The sequence below is a fragment of the Piliocolobus tephrosceles genome, chromosome 5, assembly GCF_002776525.5.
Source record: "Piliocolobus tephrosceles isolate RC106 chromosome 5, ASM277652v3, whole genome shotgun sequence".
NCBI classification, from domain to species: Eukaryota; Metazoa; Chordata; class Mammalia; order Primates; family Cercopithecidae; genus Piliocolobus; species Piliocolobus tephrosceles.
The window spans coordinates 27,940,537-27,962,027 of record NC_045438.1 but is presented as its reverse complement, the minus strand read 5'-3'; the positions used below and the strand labels follow the sequence as shown (position 1 = coordinate 27,962,027).

Genomic DNA, 21,491 nt, shown 5'->3' with positions numbered 1-21,491 from the left:
GCGGAGCTTGCAGGGAACCGAGATCATGCCACTGCACTCCAGCCTGAGCAACAGAGCGAGACTCTGTTTTGAAAAAAAAAAAAAAAAAAAAAAGAATTTAGCTTCAGCTATTTAGAAAAGTGGCTTTATTGAATTTACCGACAAAGCCCTACAATTTTCCATTTCCTTAGCAAGATATTAAATCAACCAAGCTAAGCATGTCATCATGACTATAATTTACGTGATGTGACATGACAGTTAAGATGTACTGTGGTAATTTCTGAGAGCTTGCAGTATTATTGTAGTATCAAAAATTTATATGGTTCAGTTATTAAGGCAAATTGTTTCATTCATACTGAGATGCCTGACAGTAAACCACCAAGGGCTTCACGTTACATTAAAAATGTCCTCCATATTCAAACAATTTGCACACCCTGTTACTGTTATTTTGTTCACCGAATGGAAATGGCAGCACAGGCAAGAACAGCGTTTTGATGTGAAAATGATCGGTAGGGGAATATGAAGAGCTTCATTGTGGGTTATAAGAAACAAACATTTCAACCAGGATAAGGGAAGTTATCTTCGGGAACCAACAACTACTCATGGGATGTCCAAATTCTTTGTTCTGATTCTATCGAATATTCCATTTGCTTGCTTTCCTTCTGTCAGTTTGACTGTCAGCCAACAGAAAAAAAATGCATATGACCAAAGAAGAAAGGATGGAAAATCTGGTAAAGAATATTTCTATTATAAGCTACTTTAAATAAATGTTGCCATCATATAAGAAATAAGACCTCTGAAATTCATCCAGTTTTGACCTAAGGCTCTTCTTGCAACTCCTCAGAGTAGTTTTTTTTTTTTTTTTAATTGACAGTACATTTTTATATTTTTTTCACAATTTTAAGCAGTAGAAATTCAAGTCTTACGTGCTATTTTGTTCTTTTTGGGAATACCAGAGTTTCCTAAATAGAATAGGATAAAATGACTTCTTGCTGTAAAGGGCCTTGCAAATAGAAGTTTAATTTGATTTTTATTACAGCTATTGAATTTTATGCAGCATACGCTGTCTCTTAGAATACATGTTCATTGAAAATGTGTTTTAGACATTTACATACTTTTTGTAATAGCATTTAGAGGTCTATTAAAAATAAGAAACCGGCCATGAGTTAAAAATGTTTCAACCAGCCAACACCACAAGTTCCCATTCACTGAGTAGCATATGAGATACTAAGTTTTTCTATTTCAATACTCACATGCCATACAAGAAAACCACTGACTATAAACATACTTTTATTTGCTTAATCAATGATGATTTCTTCATAAATAATGCTATATTTTGTTAGGTGTAAACTAGGCTTAAACAGCATCAATTCACGAAGGGATTTTCCCATCACAGCTTCTGGTGTGATCAGGTATTTTAACTATCAGCTGAGAAAGTATTAACTTTCACACAACAAGCAAGTATTCACGTTTATAAAGAAGTCACCGAATTTTGTTTCCAACGAAGTATTAGGCAAGATAAACTAAAATTCTAAACTGCAGGATATCTATCTAGATAGACATAATCCACAACAGAAAAAAATAAGCCTGTATGTCTGAGGCTGCTACATTTGTTTATCTGTGTATGTTTTTACATATGTGTGGGCTTTAAAACAAACATGTGCTTCCAATCTGGCACTTTTAGGGTAGTTTCTGTCTGAGCTCCAGGAAATATGTTGTTTACATAAGCCTCATGGCAAGCATTTAATTAGTTATGTAATACATTTCTTTTCCAATTAACATTCATATCAGGTAGAAGGAAAAGTAAATCTCTTGAGTATCAGTTTTGTAATGGAATAGAAACAGATGAGAAAACCTTCAGTAAGTATCCCACCATAAACAACTCTAGAAAACAGTTCTTTTCACATAAGCACAATACAGTTTCTTCCAATAACTATAATTTGCTTTACAAAATACCCTAGAGGCTTCATTAATCTATTTGCCCATTCAAAAAGTTTACATAGAACATCAACTATACAAAGTTGCATATTAGGGATGCCGTGGCTCGTTAAGATCTTGTGCAATATGGAAGAAACACCCAACTCAATGTGATTTAGCTGGTTCTGGCAATCCAATTCAGTGTGTATTTAATTTTGTCTTTCTCTAAAAGAATTGCCAACTAAAACCCATTCTCACAATCAGTCAGTTAAAGCAGAATAGCGGGAATCAAGCGTGGACTTACTTTGTTTCCCAGATAGGGAGTTGGTGCGCTCCAGTAGTAGCTGTGCGGCAGGACTTGCTGGGCCTCCGCGTTACTGATGCTGATCTGCTGAGGTGAGTCCGAGTCGTCCTGCTGGGGAGCCACTCGAATGCGGCCAGAAAGGTCAGTCAGATACCAGCCACTCATATCTTGTATCTTAGAGAAAACACACATCATCATTAATTTAAAAAAATATCTCTAAGCTTCATTTTCTTTCATGTTCCTGGTCATGTCTACTTTTGGAAATATATAAAAAAAAACACAAAACTACAAACATTTAAAAAAAAACATGAGCATTATGAATATCATTAGACATATGTACTCACGTAGGTTTCCATTGTTTTTTTTTTTTTTTTCCTCGATGTTTCTAGGAGTTTCCAAGGTATTCTATAATAATCTGTTTTCATTGAACTTATGCTTTTTAAAAAATTGTGATTCCATTAACCACTTTCTTAAAAATAGAAACTCACTCAAAGTCATACAACGGTTATAACATACACTTAATCAAACAGTTGGACTTTCAGTTCCATATTTTTTACTCCACTAGTAATTTCTTGTTGCTTTTAGAAAAATTTCTACTTTGAGGCTTAAGGATATTTGAACCCACTGGCCTGTTACTATGACAACACCTCGCAATACTGTATGTATTCCTTCAAACAGGGTCAGAAGTTCTGTGGGGACCCACAGCCTAGATCCCTGACCCAGAAATGGAAGGAACCTTAAAGGAGGAATCAGGGAATGCATAATGATTTCTTTTTACATCTTTATGCTCTAGCCAAGTTCAGGCCCACAGGTACATGTCTAATTTAAAGCATCCTACCCAGTCAGGACAAAACACTAATTACTGATAGCTTAGGGTACCAGCTCTCAGGAACCTACTAGACATGCATGAGCTGCTTCATGTCGTGGGTGATGGGAAGCAGAATGCTAAGGGTGACTCTGTGTGGCTGAAATATGTTTTAAAATTTCTTCATAGATTATTTGACTCTGCTTATCCCAAAGCTGTGAAATCACTGAGATTCCTTTGGTTAAATGAGAAATAGAAACCAGGTACAACCTGTTGACTTGCTGGACAATAAGTAATATATTCCTTGCTCTTCTTCCCTTTCTAACATCACTCTTGAGGCATTCTAAGACAGTTGAGTGGGATTCTGTGTCTCTAGCATCTGATGATCAAAGCTTAAGTACCAGCTCTGCCCCTTGGCTGGCTATGAAACTTTGATCTGTCAGTGGAGTAGTCTGGAGGGTGGGGTGGGACTTTATAAACAAAATGAGGAAGTTAGACTAGATGTCCATCTGTGCTTGATTCTTTGAAGTCTGCTCTGAAAGCAATATAGTTGATAAAGTATAGATAATATTTCATAATACGAGGTTTGACTTAAAAGCACTGCAGGCAGAGAAACTATTTGATAGCTCTGTTCAGGATTAGCCCGCTGATTAAAGTTGAAAGGAAGAATTGTTTAGGAAATAGTTTATCTAAATAGCAGTCTTTATAAAACACAACTCTGATAATGTCAGTCCTTAGCTTAAAATTCTTCAGTGACACTCCAAGTAAAATATCTCAAATTCTTAGCATATTCAACCCTATAAGTTCTAGCTTCTCATTCCCCACTCTAGACTTCTCTCTCTCTCCAGCCCATTTCCTACCATTCTGCACTCTTAAGTCCAGCCACATAGGCTGTGTAAAATTCCCAGAAGGTCCCGTTTTCCTCTGACACTCTTCTGTATAGGGAGACAACATGCTGTCTGCACAGAGTTGAAAAGGCATTAAGTAGTGTAGACAGTGAAGTTAGAAAAGTAAAGACATTCATGTTAAAGAAAGAAAATTTTTAGGCCGGGCACGGTGGCTCACACCTGTAATCCCAGCACTTTGGGAGCCCGAGGCAGGTGGATCACGAGGTCAGGAGATCGAGACCATCCTGGCTAACATGGTGAAACCCCGTCTCTACTAAAAAATACAAAAAATTAGCCGGGCATGGTGGCGGGCGCCTGTAGTCCCAGCTTCTTGGGAGGCTGAGGCAGGAGAATGGTGTGAACCCAGGAACCAGAGCTTGCAGTGAGCCGAGATTGCACCACTGCACTCCAGCCTGGGTGACAGAGCAAGACTCCATCTCAAAAAAAAAAAAAAAAAAAAAGAAAAAAAAGAAAAAAAGAAAATTTCAGTTGCTATTAAATAGTTTTATCGTTTTTCAAGCCAACTCAGAATGAAGGTATTGTCTACATTTAATGTCCCCTTTTAATGATGAAAGAGCCTAGGTAACATCAAATAGTAACTAAAGGGTTGGTGGATAATATGTATTATGTACATAGATGATAAAGAGTTTTTCTCAACTTGTATACAAACATACTAGTAAATGGAAAATATAATTCATATCACAATGTCGTGTTTTCTCTCTTAAATCTTGCACCCTTGGAGTTGAAACCTTAATTGCATTACTGTTTCATAGAGTAATCATGAACACTAAAAAGACTATGTCTACCTATTCTAAGAAATTCTAGTCTACACAATATTACAAATACAACCTCAAAGGCTTTGAGCAAAAATACAGAATAGCATTTGAAGAAAATTCCATTACTTCTTCATGTAACTTTATGTAGAAGTTCACTATCAGAAAAAAGTATGTAAAAATTTCTTACAAAGGAACCACAATGAAAGCAACAAGGAAGGCTGATGGGGCAGCAAACAGAACCAAATGGTGCTTGCTTACTTTGCCATAGGTCCAGTAGGAACTCTGACATCTGTTTGAAACACCTGAACAGAAACACTCATCGCAGCCTTTCCAATTATCCTCTTGCAAATTGAAGAAGCCGGATTTGCAACGACTACAGTCTCCTCCTTCAACATTCTCCTGAAAATAAAGAGATGTATCAGCAACAGAGGTATCCTTCAACATTATGAGCTGTGTCCATGTCTCTATAGGAAAATATTAACTGTACATTCTTCATTTTACCCTCTCAACTATATTTAAAGTATAATGATATTTTTAAAAATCTGCTCGAAAGCTCTATATTAAGCCATATCCTTTCTAATTACACTGGTGAGAAAGATTACTGGATGCAAATCTACTCTCGTAAAAATGACTATTTTGATCTTCATGTAGGTTGAGTGTAGAGTAAATGTCATGATAAATACCTGTGCAGGAATGAATTAGACTAAAATGGGGCCAGTTAGGTTCACTGTTCTGTTATTGAGGTACTTCATTTAATTTTATGGTAAAATTAAAGACATTAATTCATGGATGTATAATAGAACACTGATATCACACCAGTTATAAATACTTTTTACATTTCAGATTAAAAATATGTACATTTGACACAAGCATGGGAACTTGACAGGTAGAGAAACTGGGGTAAAGATTAGATAAAGTAGAAAGGTAGAAAAGTTTTCTCCTGGTTAACTTTTTACAGTGTTTTCTGTAACACATCAGAACAATCAGTCAGTCACATAGTGATACTATGGGAAAGAGCTATTCTCATTCTGTGACTGCTCTCCAGACTGGTTTCATTAATCCTACTCTCAGTACACTGAAAATTTATTTGTATATAGTTGAGCCTAAAATGTGGACTCAGGCCAGTGAAAGCCGACCCTATAATGATAAACAGGGAAGGATGTAATCTCTCAATTTAAAGAGCAGTTAATCTTGACTAATACTTCTAAATGAAGGCATCCTGCTTTCCAGGAAACAGATTTGTAATATTCCCTACATACACATTTTCTCTACATTTCCCCTCTTCCTTGAATTCCCTTATTATCAGTTCTGAGGCTTTTTAATAAATTCCCTTGGACAACTAACTTCTCTCTCAACATAGTTTTCGTGGCCCTTTATACATTACCCTATCACAACCACAAAAAGCGTTGTTCAAAGATTGTTCTCTCTAGTTATCTACCATAATCTTTTCAGAGGTAGAAATTCTGTCTTACTTATCTTTATAGTCTGAGAAAATAACATGGTTCCTGGTACAGCATTGAGCATTAGCTTCATCAAATTTACTAAGTTCAAATAAATCTCTTGGCTGTCATGTTTTTCATGCATAGCAAAGTGCTATACACAGAATACGAGCTTAATAAAAACATCTTTAAACTAACCCAGATTGAGCAGAAGATAGGGATGATAAAATCAGAGAACGTATAAGGAAAATCAGAAGAGAAGAGAAAAACAGCATGAAAATATAAGGAGAAAATTTTAACAATAAAGAAAGCGGTCCTCCTTATATCCAAGAGAATAATTTGTCTTAAATTAACTTTTTGATGCTGAATTATTATGACTCATTTACAAACTCAGCCCCTTCTATGTGGGAACTTCACTAAGCACTGCCATAAGATTTTTGCCAGCTTACTTTTTAAGGCAGATTTCAGACATTTTCAAATGATAGATATCAGCAAAACTAATCAAACTAATTTCAGACTTACAGTGACAAATAAACCCCCAAAGCACTGAAGTTGAGAGCATCTTCAAAAGAGTATAAAGGCAAGAAAGATGAAACATATCCGTAATTATGATTTAGTTTATTCCGTTGAGGACACAGTACAGCTGTTCTGTACACTGTGTTCTTATGCGCTTGGTCTAATCTACTTTTCATTTACTCTAATTTGAAAGCTTATAATGCCACTATTCTGAGATTCAGACTAAGTTCAACAATGAGAAATTTGCAGACACTAGCTACATTTTCCTTAGCTCCATTTTACCCTAGTAAAATGACCTTGAAAAAATATGATTAAATAATTTCATATTCAATTTTATTTAACAACCTGAAGCAACATATTAGGGTAGGAATCCTAGGCACTATGAAGATAAATAAGTCAAGGTCTTTGTCCTTAAAAACCAATATCTAGTTGGGTAAAAAGATATACTCACAATCAACTATAATGCAAGGTGGAATATGGTAAGTGCATCTGAGAAATGAACTAAATTATGGGAACATAGAGGTAGCACTAATTTCTGCTGTAAGGCTTAAGGAAGCTTTATGACAGGAGTGGAGTTTGACCTGATCCTTGAAGCATGGTTTAAAAATTCAACTTGTGGACATAGACAGAATGAGAGACCCATGTTAGCAAAGACATTGGGAACAAGAATTCATTTTAAAAGTTGGAGGTTCATTCATTATTTATTTTTCAAGACAAATGTGCAGGTTGAGCATCCTTAATCAGAAAATCCAAAATCTGAAATGTTTCAAAATTTGAAACTTTGGGGGCACATATATGATGCTCAAAAGGAATGCTCATTGGAGCATTTCAGATTTTGGATTTTCTGATTAGGAATGATCAGTCAGTATGTATTCTGCAAATATTCTAAAATCTGAAAAAATCCAAAATCTGAAACATTTCTGGCCTCAAGCATTTTGGATAAGGGATACTCAGCCTTGCATTGAATACTTCCTATATGCTAGAACTTCACTTGGTACTTGAGATCCAGGGCTCTGCCCTCAGAAAGCCCAACCTAAGAGTTATTCCTTAGGAATTGGTAAGTCATCAGTGGTTGTTCATTAGGAGATAAATCAACAGAACTATACTTGAATCACTTAAGTTGGCAGTAGCAGGTAAAATATCTATAAAATGTGAGACATTGGCTTAAAGAAATCTTTCTTTATTACATTACAGAGTATATGTTATATAATTTAGAGTAGCACAATTCTAACACAGAAGTACTGTGTTCCGGGACTTTTGTGCACATCTTCATAGAGACCAAAGTTTCCTGCCTTCTACTAGCTTGTTAATATACATGATCTTGACAGTCTAGTTCCAATTCTTTCTATGTGTCTCCAGGGACATCATTGTTTTTACAAAGTTTCTTTGTGACTCATCAACCATTGTCATCCATGAGTCAGCTCCTAATTGCATTCCTGGCTTATTCTTGGAAGATCTTCTTGATATGAATATTCTAGGACTTAAATTTTTTTTGATTCCCAGCTTGCAAGTGAGCCATTAGCTTTATGATTGAGCTCTTTGAATAATTTCACTTCCTCTGTTATCAATATCAATATCAATATCAAATTATGAATAAATGCTCTGTACATTATTTCTTATTGTTGCTTTATTCTTTATATTATTCGTTCATTACCTTATAGCTGAACTACTATATACAAGACATATGAGATATCAGAATATAAAATATAAATGCCCTCAAGAGGATTATAGCAAAGGAAGTAGGAATTTTCTTTTTTGCTATAGTTCCCTTAGCACAGTTTCTACCTGGAGAAATAGAGTCACGATAGTTTCCCTATGTACTTTCTGATGAGGCTGATTTCAGATAAGTATATCACAAGGTGGAAGAAAATCACTGTTTTAAGAGGCATACAGATAACATGTTCTGGATCTGACACCAAATTCATCACCAGAGTCCACTATGCACCTGAAGAAAAAAATAAGGCAGAAAAACCATAGGGTTGAGCAAAAAAGATGTATCCCAAGACTTTCATAAGACTAAAATAGGGTACTACCACGCTGTCCTCTTCCAGATGTAAGAATGTCTCCAGATGTAAAAATATCTACTAACGGGCATTTATTGAAATAAGTAAATAGATAAATAAATACAAACAGTAAAACCATAATTTTATTCTTTTCTTGCCGTTTATAAGATTGGCACAGACCATATATTATACCTTATTACTATCATCCAATTCAGTCCCTAAAGCACAGATGGGAATATAATTGACCCTAAATATCAAATGGTGATGGTAAAAGTCTTGTACCTTCCAGATTGAATGTTATTTTAATCATCATGAGATTTCTATGTTCCTTTATAATTCTATAACTTATTTGTACTGATGAATTTAAAAAAGTTATTAACATATAATTAATCTTTCTTTTTTTATTTGTCTGTACTTCAATGGTTGCAAAACCATAATTTAATAAAAAAATTTAAAGTTGTTTTAACTGTTAATCTAAACAAAATGGAGTCTAATGTATTAAATCTCTCAGCATTCCTACTGGGAAACTCCTATTGATCCAATAAATTCATTTTAACACTTTATTTGTATAGAGTCCATTAGTGATTCTTTTCAATTTGCATAGTTAATGATAACTTTCACACTAAAGCCTATAAAACAGGGTAATTTCTAGAATGCTACAGACTTCCACTCTAGAGATTAATATTCATTCCCTTATATCACCATATTTTCTTAAAACCAAATATTTGACTTTTGCTATTTCTATACCATTATTCTAATCAATTATATTAATAAAATGAAATATGAATTGATAAGTGCTACAGGAAGTCAGGGATCCCGAACTGAGGGACCGGCTGGAGCTGCAGCAGAGGAACACAAATTGTGAAGATTTCATTTTAATATGGACACATATCAGTTCCCAAAATTAATACTTTTATAATGTCTTATGCCTGTCTTACTTTACTCTCTTAATCCTGTTATCTTCGTAAGCTGAGAAGGTATGTCACCTCAAGACCACTATTGTGTTAAACTGTACAAATTGATTGTAAAACATGTGTGTTTGAACAATATGAAATCAGTGCACCTTGAAAAAGAAAAGAATAACAGCAATTTTCAGGGAACAAGGGAAGACAACTATAAGGTCTGACTGCCTGTGGGGTCAGGCAGAATACAGCTGTATTTTCCTTCTTGCAGAGCCTATAAATGGACGTGCAAGGAGGGAAGATATCACTGAATTCTTTTCCTTGCAAGGAATATTAATAATTAAGACCCTGGGAAAGGAATGCATTCCTGGGGGGGAGGTCTATAAAGGCTGCTCTGGGAGTGTGTGTTTTATGCAGTTGAGATTAAGGACTGAAATACTGAAATATACCCTGATCTCCTGCAGTACCCTCAGGCTTATTAGGGTGGGGAAGAAACCCCCCCTTGGTAAATTTGAGGTCAGACCAGTTCTCTGCTCTCGAATCCTGTTTTCTGCTGTTTAAGATGTTTATCAAGACAATACATGCACAGCTAAACATAGACCCTCATCAGTAATTCTAATTTTGCCCTTTGCCTTGTGATCTTTGCCTTTATCTGTGCCCTGTTTCCTCAGAAGCACATGATCTTTGTTCTCCCTTTTGCCCTTTGAAGCATGTGATCTTTGTGAACTCTCCCTGTTCATACACTCCCTCCCCTTTTGAAATCCTTAATAAAAACTTGCTGGTTTTGAGGCTCAGGTGGGCATCACGGTCCTACCGATATGTGATGTCACCCCCAGAGGCCCAGCTGTAAAATTCCTCTCTTTGTATTCTTTCTCTTTATTTCTCAGACCAGTCAACACTTAGGGAAAATAGAAAGAACCTATGTTGAAATATTGGGGGCAGGTTCTCCCAATAGATAATATTCATTTTTCCATTGTAAATAATCCACACATAAATACTTTTATATTCTCACATATTATGATATTAAAACGTTACTTCACTTTAGACTAGTGTTTTCAGTCTACTTAATCTATTTTTTATTATCATGTCCCTACAGAACCTATATAGCCATTTTTTCATAATCATCCCCACCATGAAGCTTTAATACTCCAGATATATTTTATGTACAGATGCACCATGTGAATGTTTGCCTTTACATAAAATCAATGATATTTTTGTCCCGCAAAGAACCAGTTTTCATTCTTTTAGGAAGAAATGTGTGCTTTAGACATCTATTTCCATTGAACGTAGTTCAATGTTGTGGCCTATGCTACAAAAAACTTATCATGGCTGCCTTTTTTTTTTTAGTTCTCTTTTCCCTTTAAAAACAAAGTTGAATTAGAAAAATTTTACTAAGTTCTTTTATTTTTGATTTCTTGAAGTGAGATACTATTGTGTTGACATCAATTTTCTTTTTGCTGTAGTTTCCTTAGTACAGTTTTTCTCTGGAGAAATACAGTGACATTAGTTTTCTTGTATTCTTTCTCATGGAAGCTACTGCCTTATAAATTAGGTACAACTTCAGCAATACATATTGAACTGTGATTGTTAGTCAGCTGGGAGTACTACTGACAAAGTTACCAGGAATAGATCCAGTGACATTTAAGTTATTTTTTTGTGATAATTGCTTCAGGAATTTCTCAGTCATGCTTGGTTTTTTGGTAGTTTGTAGTTAATTACAGGTTTTCTTCTGTTATGACCTTGATACTAATGCATCCTAGTATTAAAAGAGGTGAACAAAACAAGGATAATTAGTTAATTAGCAGTATTTGTTGAGGACTACTCCTAAAACACACTTTTCCAAGGCTAGATAATAGTTGATGGGTTAGGGAGGAGAAGGAAATGCATAAACATTAGTTCTCACTTTTCACAAGTTTAGCTTTTAATAGTATGAAACAGAACCAGAGCTGGACAGCAGTTAAAACAATGAAAATAGGCTTCAGTGAGAAACTACTGCAATAGGGAAAAAGCGACCTTAGTAAAGAACTAGCCTCCATTCCCAATACAACATGAACAAGTAGGGATTCACAGCCAAGGAACAGGGTGGAGATTTATAGCCACAGAGCAAGGATTGGGGTGAACAATCATTAAGAAGAGACATCAGGGATACGGGGGATTCTTGCTAAACCACATGAACAGGATTCTTGTTGAAGACAGGCCGGGGGATCAGATATCAAGGGTAAGGGGTTATTCACACACTGACTTAGCAGAATTCTTGCTATAACCAAGTTAGGTTTGAGGATAAGGCTCAACGAGGAGGCCTCATCAAAAAGAGGACTCAGAGAAGCCTTTCCAAAGTTTGATCAAGGAGTCTGTCAATGTAAAAAATTGGCTAACATAATGTTATTTGAACTGTAGCTGTTGCAAGAGATAAATTCCTGCATGAACTTTTTATGCCAAAAATTCTACATCTGTAATTTAGATTCAGGATTAAATGTACCATTGAAGGCCATTTGAAAAAATACCCAGGAATCAAGTCTACAAGTTAATGAAGTGACCATTCCTGTACACAAATGAAAAAGAAGGGGGAAATCCAAAACCAATAAAAATGTTAACACACCATAAAAATCCTTTCAGGGAAAAAGAACAGAAACTTATCTCTGCTTGAGAAAAGCAATATAAACAACAACAAAAAGTAATCCAATAGGTATTTATAGTTATACTTTATATTTGTACGGGGCTTCAATGTTATAATTAAACCTATTGAAAGGCAGAAAAGATTCAATAACACCATTTCATAGATTAAAAAATAGAATCAGAAAGGATAAATGACAGTTAAAGCTTCACGAGATTTTAGTTCTCTTCCTTCCATCTTTCTTTTGTATGAGTCATTGTGTTATCTTCTTATTGTGCAATGATAAAGAAAATACATAGGGTCCATATCATCACCAGAGGTAAGATAGACATAAAACAGAATTAATAATTATGAGATCATAAAAGAAAAGAAAAAGGTTTGAAAAGTGATTATGCCATGAGAATGATATGATTTGAGGATGCCGGGGCAGCTTTCCTGAGAAAGTTGAAGTTAAGCCGAGCCATTAAAAATGCCTGGCTAAGCAAAGGAATAGGGCTAGAAATGAGATTTCCCAAGCAATCCGAATAGAACTTATAAAATTCCAGATGCTACAAAGAACTAATAGACTCAAGAAATTTAAGCAAAGCTGAAAAACACTGACTGAAACTCAAGAACATTCTGGAAAGGTAAGCCAAGGCCAGATCACATAGTCTCATGGGCCTGTGAGGACTTAATGGAAAAATGCAATAAAAACAAAGGAAAACAATATGAAAATACAGACTCTAATTTCTAGTCTTCTACTTCTATTCTACTTCTACTTTCTATTATAAGACTTTGATAAAAGTAAAAGCACATGTTCCTACCTAGATCAAGGTCAATTTATATTATGTGTGAGATTCTACAAACCAACTGATTTTGCATAAATAATATGACACCAAACTGCAAAAGAGCCAATTTCTAGCATATGGTACTTAAAATAAACAAATACTGAGAGTCAGACAGCACTTATATTCAATGACTTGTCATATATCTGAAATTGACTTGCCTCTTGTAATTCATAAGAGACAGAAATTTCAACATTTTTAACAATGCAAAAATATTATAAACATTTTAGTGTCTTGAGCTAGCATTCCTTTAACATTTTGAAATATGATGATGATAATGTTCAGTAATATCATTGTTGAAGAGAAAATTTTATGTGTAAAATGTAATAATGTAGTTGACATTGTATTAAAAATTTCATTCACCTCATTTTAAATCTGGAATTCTTTTTTACATTCAATTAAAGAAATTTTAAATTAGAAATTATTTTAAGACATTCAAAAAGCACATATAACATGCATTACCCATGCAACCTAGAGGTAACGAAACATTCATATTTTATATTTGCCTCAGATATATTTTTAAAGCAATGATACTTAGATACAAATGAATCTCATTTCACTTCTGTTTTATTCCCTTTCCTGTTTCTTTAGAGGTAACTACTATTCTAAAATTAGTACTTACCCTACAAGTGTATTTAAATTTTTAAATTATAACGTATGTGCTCACAAACAATGTAGCATTGTTTTATGTTTTACAACTTGATATAAATAATAGCATAATGACATTGTTTTTCCACCTGAAATTTCTGAAATTTATCATTGTTTATACATGAAGACCTATTTCATTCACTTTAACTGGTTTTTTATCAGACTAAAGGGAATATGACAATTTATTTTTGCTATTTATTTATTTTTCTTATCTTCATCATAGTAAGTCAGTCTACGTTGAGCACTTTTTAGATGGTTTCTCTGTACATATTTTAAGAGTTTTTTGGGGTAAACATTTGGATGTGAAATTGTTGGTTGACAGGGTTTTATCACCTTCAAAGCTACTAAATAATGCCATATTGCCCTCCTAAATTGTGATACTAATTAACTCTATTAATAGAAATGGTAAACATTTAAACTTTCACAGATTTTCACTGGTACTTGGTGATGTCAGCTGTCTGCTCATTTAGAATTTTATGTTCTTCAATAACCTTTAAAAATTATCTCAATTTTAAAAACATTTATTTTTAGGTATCACAAAGTTTTGGTCGCTATTCTAAATATTTTTATTATATTTTCTATGTGCTTGTCATTGACATATAGAAATACTACTGTTTTTTATAGATAGATTCTTCTAGGCTATAATGCAGTTAAAATGTCTTATGGGTTCAATATTCTTACTAAAGGACACATATTATTTAATATTTCTTTCAATGAAGTTGGACTGTGAGTGGTAAACACTCACAATAAAGATATTTGCCCCCACTTTTAATATTTTTCTCTTTGTCTTGCTGGTTGACAGATTTTCTGCTATGGGTGAGATTACTTTTTATCATCCTCAAACTGAGGATTTATAATAGTTTTTAATTCATGATCATTCTTTTCTCCTTCATTTTTTTTTGAGTATTTTTTCTCCTCAACTTCTTCTAATCTCTTCTTTGTCAACTTCTGCTAAACTTCCGTTGAATTTTATCATTCTATGAGTCAGTTAGCATCATATCTATTTACTTCCCTATGTCAATTTATAGGTAATTTTTTCAGGTCTATATTTCTGATTTTCTATCCTGCAGTTTCTCATCTCTTGTTTAACCCAATCATTGAATTTTTAATTTCAATGACTATACATATTTTTTTCATTTCTGGAAGTAAATTACTTATGTTTCTTTTCCAAACCTGATTACTTTTGAATTTTAATATAGCATCTGTTTTATTTTTTTCTATTCCTTCTTTGTTTATTCTTCAATCTTCTAATCATGCTTTTACAATTGTATATTTTAAACATATTTTTATGATTTATGTGATAAAAATATTATCACAGATTTTTATGAATATAAAACTTCTTTCAGACTATCCTTTCTAGTTCTTTGTGTACAAATATTCTTATTTTTGTGGCTGCTGGTTTCCTTTTGTAGTTATTTTCCTTTTGTGTACTTTACTTGCTTTGTGATGAGATCATTTTCAGTTGAGGCTATATTATTTTTCCTATGGGAATACCATTTCCTTGACTTGTTGAAGAATTCCAGCACATAAAGGGAGAATAAAACTGGATTCCATTCCCATGTGGCACACAGGTTTGGGGATTTGGTCCTACACAAGGTAGTAACCTTTACCCATTCAGAGGCCCTAAAAAAAAGTTTTCTAGCTACCTCTGTAGGCTTGCAGGAAGAATTTTCTAGCCCCCATTTCACTGTCTGAAAGTATTTCTAGTGTCCCTGCTTCAGTTAGTTCAGCTTCAATTTCCCTCTGTGGGTCCAAATCCTAGTGGCAAGTCCTAGTTACGGCAGTAGAACTCCAAACTTTAGCCCTGATCTTAGAACTAAGACTTGCCTCCCATCCCCCACCCCATGACCCCAGTTGCTCAGTTTAGCTTGAGCTTTTGCTTATGCTTAACTTAGATTTCCCTCTTCGGTCTGATATCTAGGAATTTCCCTTTCTTTCTTGAATCTAAATGTTTATAAATCTATTTGCTATGTTTATGCAGCATATCTGTGTTTTTAAAATAGCAAAAGTGGGAGAAGTGATGTCCATATCAGCTCAGTATGTCATTTTACCCACAGGAAAAATAATACAACCTCAACTGAAATGCACTCATCACAGAGCAGTCATTTAAAATTTATGAAACAAAAAACAGTTAGGCCCAAGACTTCTTAATGAAGCCATTTTTAAAAACGTCTTCACACTTCAGTGAGATATTTCTTTCTAATGAAAAATTATTTAAAAACTCATATGTTACAGTATAAGAGAATAAAGGTATAAATATTTAAGGTTAATATGCATTTTGGAGATGAATACTTATATACACATTATTTCACATGTGATTTATATTATTTCTATTTACAGATAAATACTTATTTAAAGTTACTAACTTGGATATAAATACATGGACACTTATGTGTATATTCTTCCCCTTCTGCTAAAAATATGTCATTTGATTTGAATTTATATCTCCAATATTTTAGTCTCTCAATAAAATTTTGCTTCTTAGACAGCATTGTGGTCCATGCTGTTTTTACAATCAGTTGACACATCTATGTCAAATCATGTTTTTGTGAAACAGTATGAACTGTTACATTTCTCTCTACACTGTCTTTTCAGTATTTAAATTGTATGCATATTTTGTTGAAATGCTGGGTTATTTATTATTTTTTAAACAAGAGACTGTAGGCACTTAATTGTAGTATATTGCATGCACATTATGATGTAACTCTTCATGGCATATTGTGATATTATTGTGATATGATGTAATTTTGTGATATAATTCATGTTATATGCATATAATTTGTAATTTTTATAATTATGTAGATGTTTTATGAAACTTGCTTTCTGCAAGTTTTTAATCCTGAAACAGTTTAGTTTGTAAGAACTTACAATTTTCTATTTAAGATATCACATGGTTGAAAGGCATTTATTTTAATGATGCTATTTACTTAATTTTCATTCTCTTTTATGATTTCTTAATTGTTGTTTACTGTTGCATTTTAATTGTCTGTGTAGAGCTTCAAGTGTCTACACAGGAGGCATCTTTCTTATTAGGATTATAATCAATCTCAGTACAATATTGAGTTCGGCTGAGAGCAGGCAGTAAGTAGCTCAAGGGGCTTTCCCTTGGAGCCCTGCTAATCACTACAGCTCTCTTGCTCTAGCCTTTCTCGCTATTTTTACCAAAGAAAATGAACTCACTTGTTACTCCCTTTCCTTGCAAATACCAGACATCACCATTGTATGAGGGGTAGGTATAGCAAACCACTTCTTTTTCTTCCCTGTTTGATTTTATGTATTCCAGAAACTCAGGAGGTTTCTTTCCATTTTAAGCTTAGTTTTGCCTGTCCTTTCTTTGAACGAGTGGTAAAGGTTAGAGATTTCTGTGGAGTTTTGAAAAGAGAATAAAGCACACACAAGGCATGTTTTGATAAATACTAGAGAAGATACACTAAGAGCCTGCAGGATTGCCCACAAAGACATACAAGATGGAGAGGAGAGGTGTCCTTAAGCAAGCAATCACTCACACACTGCTACACAATCTTGGTCGACTCAAGCAATTTTTCATTTCAGATAATATTGGAATAAAATATAATAGATTAGAAAATTCACTATATTCCAGGACATGGCAACTTTTTACTACAGGCTTGTGGACTTTTCTGCTTACTGTGTCCACAGGACTTTTGTTATTTCAGTAGTTCAAAATAGGTTCCTAAATTGCCCCTGATGTAACATAAACCTATTATGTAAGTATTATTATATTTAGCTTGATATTTCCAGACATTCTTGTCCCAATTCATAAACACTTCATTAAAACTAATATTTGCTACTTATATTGTGGCTTAATGGTTCTATATGTACACATAGGCTCACATGTATCAAATACAACTATATAATATTTCATAGCTGCCAAGATAATACTAACAGGTTAAAATATTTTTAATAAGGGTCCCTCTTTAATTGAAACTAAAGAAAAAAAGTAGTAACTTTCATTTTTACATTAGTATGGTATGCTAACTTTTTCAAAGAATGGTTCATTCTCTCAGCTAATGTAGTTATACACCGTCTGGTCAGAATGTTATAGAACTCATTACCGTAGCTAAAGTAAATCAGTCTTTTCATTTTTCACTTGTGCATGCCTCTATGTTTCATAATGTTTATAAGCTGCAGATGTAATGCATCCCTTGGTGTTAACATGATTTGTTATTAGGTGAGCATGTACAACAAAGAAAGTTGCATTTCTAAAAGTACTCTTGGAAGAAAATATTGAGCCTTTAATCAATTTCATTAGGGCTTCGTACATTTTTTATAATTAAACAGAAAAATTTGAATGTAGTGAGTATGGGAAGACTTACCTGGGTTCAACCTTTAGAAGTTTATTTAAAAATTCAGAATAAAACCCTTGACAGAATTCATTTCTGATTTAGATGCAAAGGTATAATAGATTTGAATGCACTTTAGTTTTAAAGGGTTGCTATTTCTAGCGCCGTATATTTTTAAATTAACACCCTAGTTGGGCAATGGGGTGACAGTGTTTTTGTTATAAAATAACATAGCCTTTAAATGTGTTTTATCCTCTGTGCATTTGTAGGCTTTTAGATAAGTGCCTTATAAACATCTTGCTACAGTGAACCTGGTGGGCATTTAAAGACATTTATAGGGTCACCACATATAGAACAGATAGTGGATACTTCCAGAAGTCATTATAATTGCTTAATGTCAAGGAAATCAACAGAGAAGACAAGAAAAATAACCTTCTATCTTGACAGTGGGACATTACTGGAATAAACAATGTACCTTGCAGTTACAGGGGCCAAAACAAGGGTCCTCATTTTTGCTCCCTAAGCCACTGCAGTTACAGGCTTTGCAGTCTGGGTAGCCAGTGTAGCCCCTGGCACACCGATCACAGCTCACACCGCCAAAACCAGTTTTGCAATGACAGGATCCAGGTGCCAAACCTAAAGAAAGATGAGCCACATATCAACATTTCTAAAACAAACACATAATTTCGTTCTTAAAGTTTTAATGATAGTAACCTTTAAAAGACTATTTTGACACAAAAATAGATTTTTGATGTACATCAATAAAGAAAAGTTAAAACCAAAGAGCATAGGGTTTAATTAAAAGCTTTCTATGATTGGCTAAACATAGCATCTTCTAAGTGTCAATAAAAATATTAAAAATGTAAACAAGAAAGATGAAATCTCAAAGCATCTACCAAACTACGACTATAGAAAACAATGACCAAGGAGTGATTTCCACAAACACTGATGCTGATGATGCTACATTGAGAAGAATAAGCAGTAACGAATGCAAAACTAGTGGCTCATGAAACAAGCCTGCGCCAACAGACTATCACAGGTGCAAGTAGCCTTGGGAATAAAGATATACTACTTAAAACAACAGTTTAACAATGATTCTCTAAGAACATTGCCACTGGCAGTATTATTAAAGAAAATAAAGGTGTTCATGGGAATTGATACTTTGGGGATAAGAAGGAATAGATGAGGGAAATGAAAAGTTTAAATTAACTTTTTTAACATAGAGAAGTACAAAAGACACTGTTTATTCATGTCTTTGGCTAAAAAAATGGAAAAAATACAGGATGAATTAATACAACTAACAGACCTTCAAAATCTGGAGGAAGATAAAAACAGATCAGTAGTATATATAGTCCATCAGAAAGAAGAAAGGAGGAGGGGGAAAAAAAGACAAGGAAACGTTAGGGAGAGGAAGCAGAAAGCAGAATGACAGAATTAGTGTCAGAAATGCACACTAAATACATACTAATGAGTTAAATAGTCTTACTGTTCTTATTAAAAACATAAACATGTAATGTGCACAAGAGATACACAAAATGAACAGGAATATTACAAATAAAAGAAATGAATGTGTGTCAAGAAAGCATATGGAAAAGAAAAAACAGTTGTGAAATATTAATTAGGGCCAAAGTAGAACTCAGATAAACTAGGTTCAATAAGACAAACTCTCATTTTACACTGATAAAAATATAATAAAAACATGATTTAAATTATTATGTTCATGCTTCAAATAAGCACTAATTATCAGTACAAAAATATGTAGACAACAAAAGATATCGGAAATAAAAAGTTTAAAAGTCAATGGCTGAAAGTGATGCTAACTTACTCATCTTAAATATTTACAGATGAAGTAAGAAAAAACAGAAAATTTGAATAATCTAATAATGTCGAATTACATATTATGTGGTATATAACTATAAATATTTACCATAGTTTATGATTGACTAATCTATAAAAAATGTTCAATTATCAAAGCAGAAATTATCTAAGGCTTATTTTCTTAACATAAATTACTACTTTTAGATGTGTATCGAATGCCACAAAAATTAGAATTAAATTAATTTCAAATATCAAACATGATGAGAGAATTTTATGCAAAATTCAACCATTTTAAGAATTAATACCTAAATATTTATCTTTAGTAACTCTTGGGTTAAAAAGAAAATCAAGACTTTGATTAAAAATAAATAGCTATCCAGGTAGAATATAATAGCAGTAAAAAGGGAACTTAATGTTTATTGGGTATGGGAAAAAAAAACTGTACCCAAAAGTAAACTTCTAGGCTTAAATATTCCATTACTTTAAAAAATACAGATAAATTAAAATTCAATTCATTTAAGTATAAAAAAGAGAAAACATAAACACCACAGGAAATAAAGAGATTTGAAAAAAAGAAAAGCCAGCAAAAGGAAACTATAAACCAAGCTAATCAAGGGTATCAAAAGAGGACAAATTATCAAAGAACTACCACAAATATCTTTTAATGCTAGTTAATTTTTTTATTATTATACTTGAAGTTCTGGAATACATGTGCAGAACATCCAGGTTTATTACATGGGTATCCACGTGCCATGGTGGTTTGCTGTAGCCATCGACCTGTCATCTACGTTAGGTATTTCTCCTAATGCTATCCTTCCCCTAGACCCCCACCTACTGACAGGCCCCGGTGTGTCATGTTCCCTTCCCTGTGTCCATCCATGTGTTCTTGTTGTTCAACACCCACCTATGAGTGAGAACATGCGGTGTTTGGTTTTCTGTAATGCTAGTTAATTTTTACAGACTGTTTTCAAAACTTGAAACTCTTATGGTCATATAGAAATGGAGAGCTATGTAATTCAATTTATGAAGCTAATTTTAACTTGATATCCAAATGCAAAAAATGATAACACAAAATAAACAAAACTGCTAAGACTCAAATAGCACTTATTTTAAGGTAGTCATTATACTTAGCATTACACAAAACACATGGTTAATTCAGTTGGTACTCAAAATATCTGTATGAGACAGACACTATTATTTTTCCATTTCACAGATGAGGTAAATAAGGCATAGAGAAATTAAGTGATTTGCCAAAGGAGCACAACTGGTGGGTGTCTGAATCACAGGCAATTTAACTTATGAATCAAGATGAGCAAAACTCCAAATTGAATCCTAAAGTACATTAAAAGGATCCTCTATGATGTCAGGTAGAACATACTCTGGAAATATAAATATTGTTTAATGTTAATACGTTCATTTCTAATAGATTACACCAATAGACCAAATGGAAAAGAAATCTGATAATTTTAATAAAGTTTACAAAGGCATTAAATAGTTTAACATTTACTTCTGATGTTAAAATTTCCAGAAAAAGGCTAAATGGAGAAGTACTTCATGTATTAAACAATGCCTATCTTAACTTTTATTTCTGGAAATATTGTAGACTGGATGTTCAAAGAACCCCTCCTGTTCAGAACACTTGAAGATACAGAATAAAATTAAATGTAGAAAAATAGATAGGTAGGTAGATATGTAGGTAGGTAGGTAGGTAGATAGATAGATAGATAGATAGATAGATAGATAGATAGATAGATAGAT

General features: G+C 33.6%; 1 protein-coding gene across 1 annotated transcript in view; it reads right to left on the bottom strand.

Annotated features, from left to right (window-relative positions):
* Window positions 1-21,491, bottom strand: part of LAMA2 (laminin subunit alpha 2) — a 509,807-nt gene that overhangs the window by 326,381 nt on the left and 161,935 nt on the right. Inside the window, exons 11-13 of the mRNA XM_026454995.1 lie at window positions 18,391-18,551; window positions 4,927-5,067; window positions 2,201-2,374 (exon numbers count right to left, since the gene is read on the bottom strand). Coding sequence (XP_026310780.1) covers window positions 2,201-2,374; window positions 4,927-5,067; window positions 18,391-18,551 — 476 coding nt within the window. The remainder of the gene's footprint in view (window positions 1-2,200; window positions 2,375-4,926; window positions 5,068-18,390; window positions 18,552-21,491) is intronic.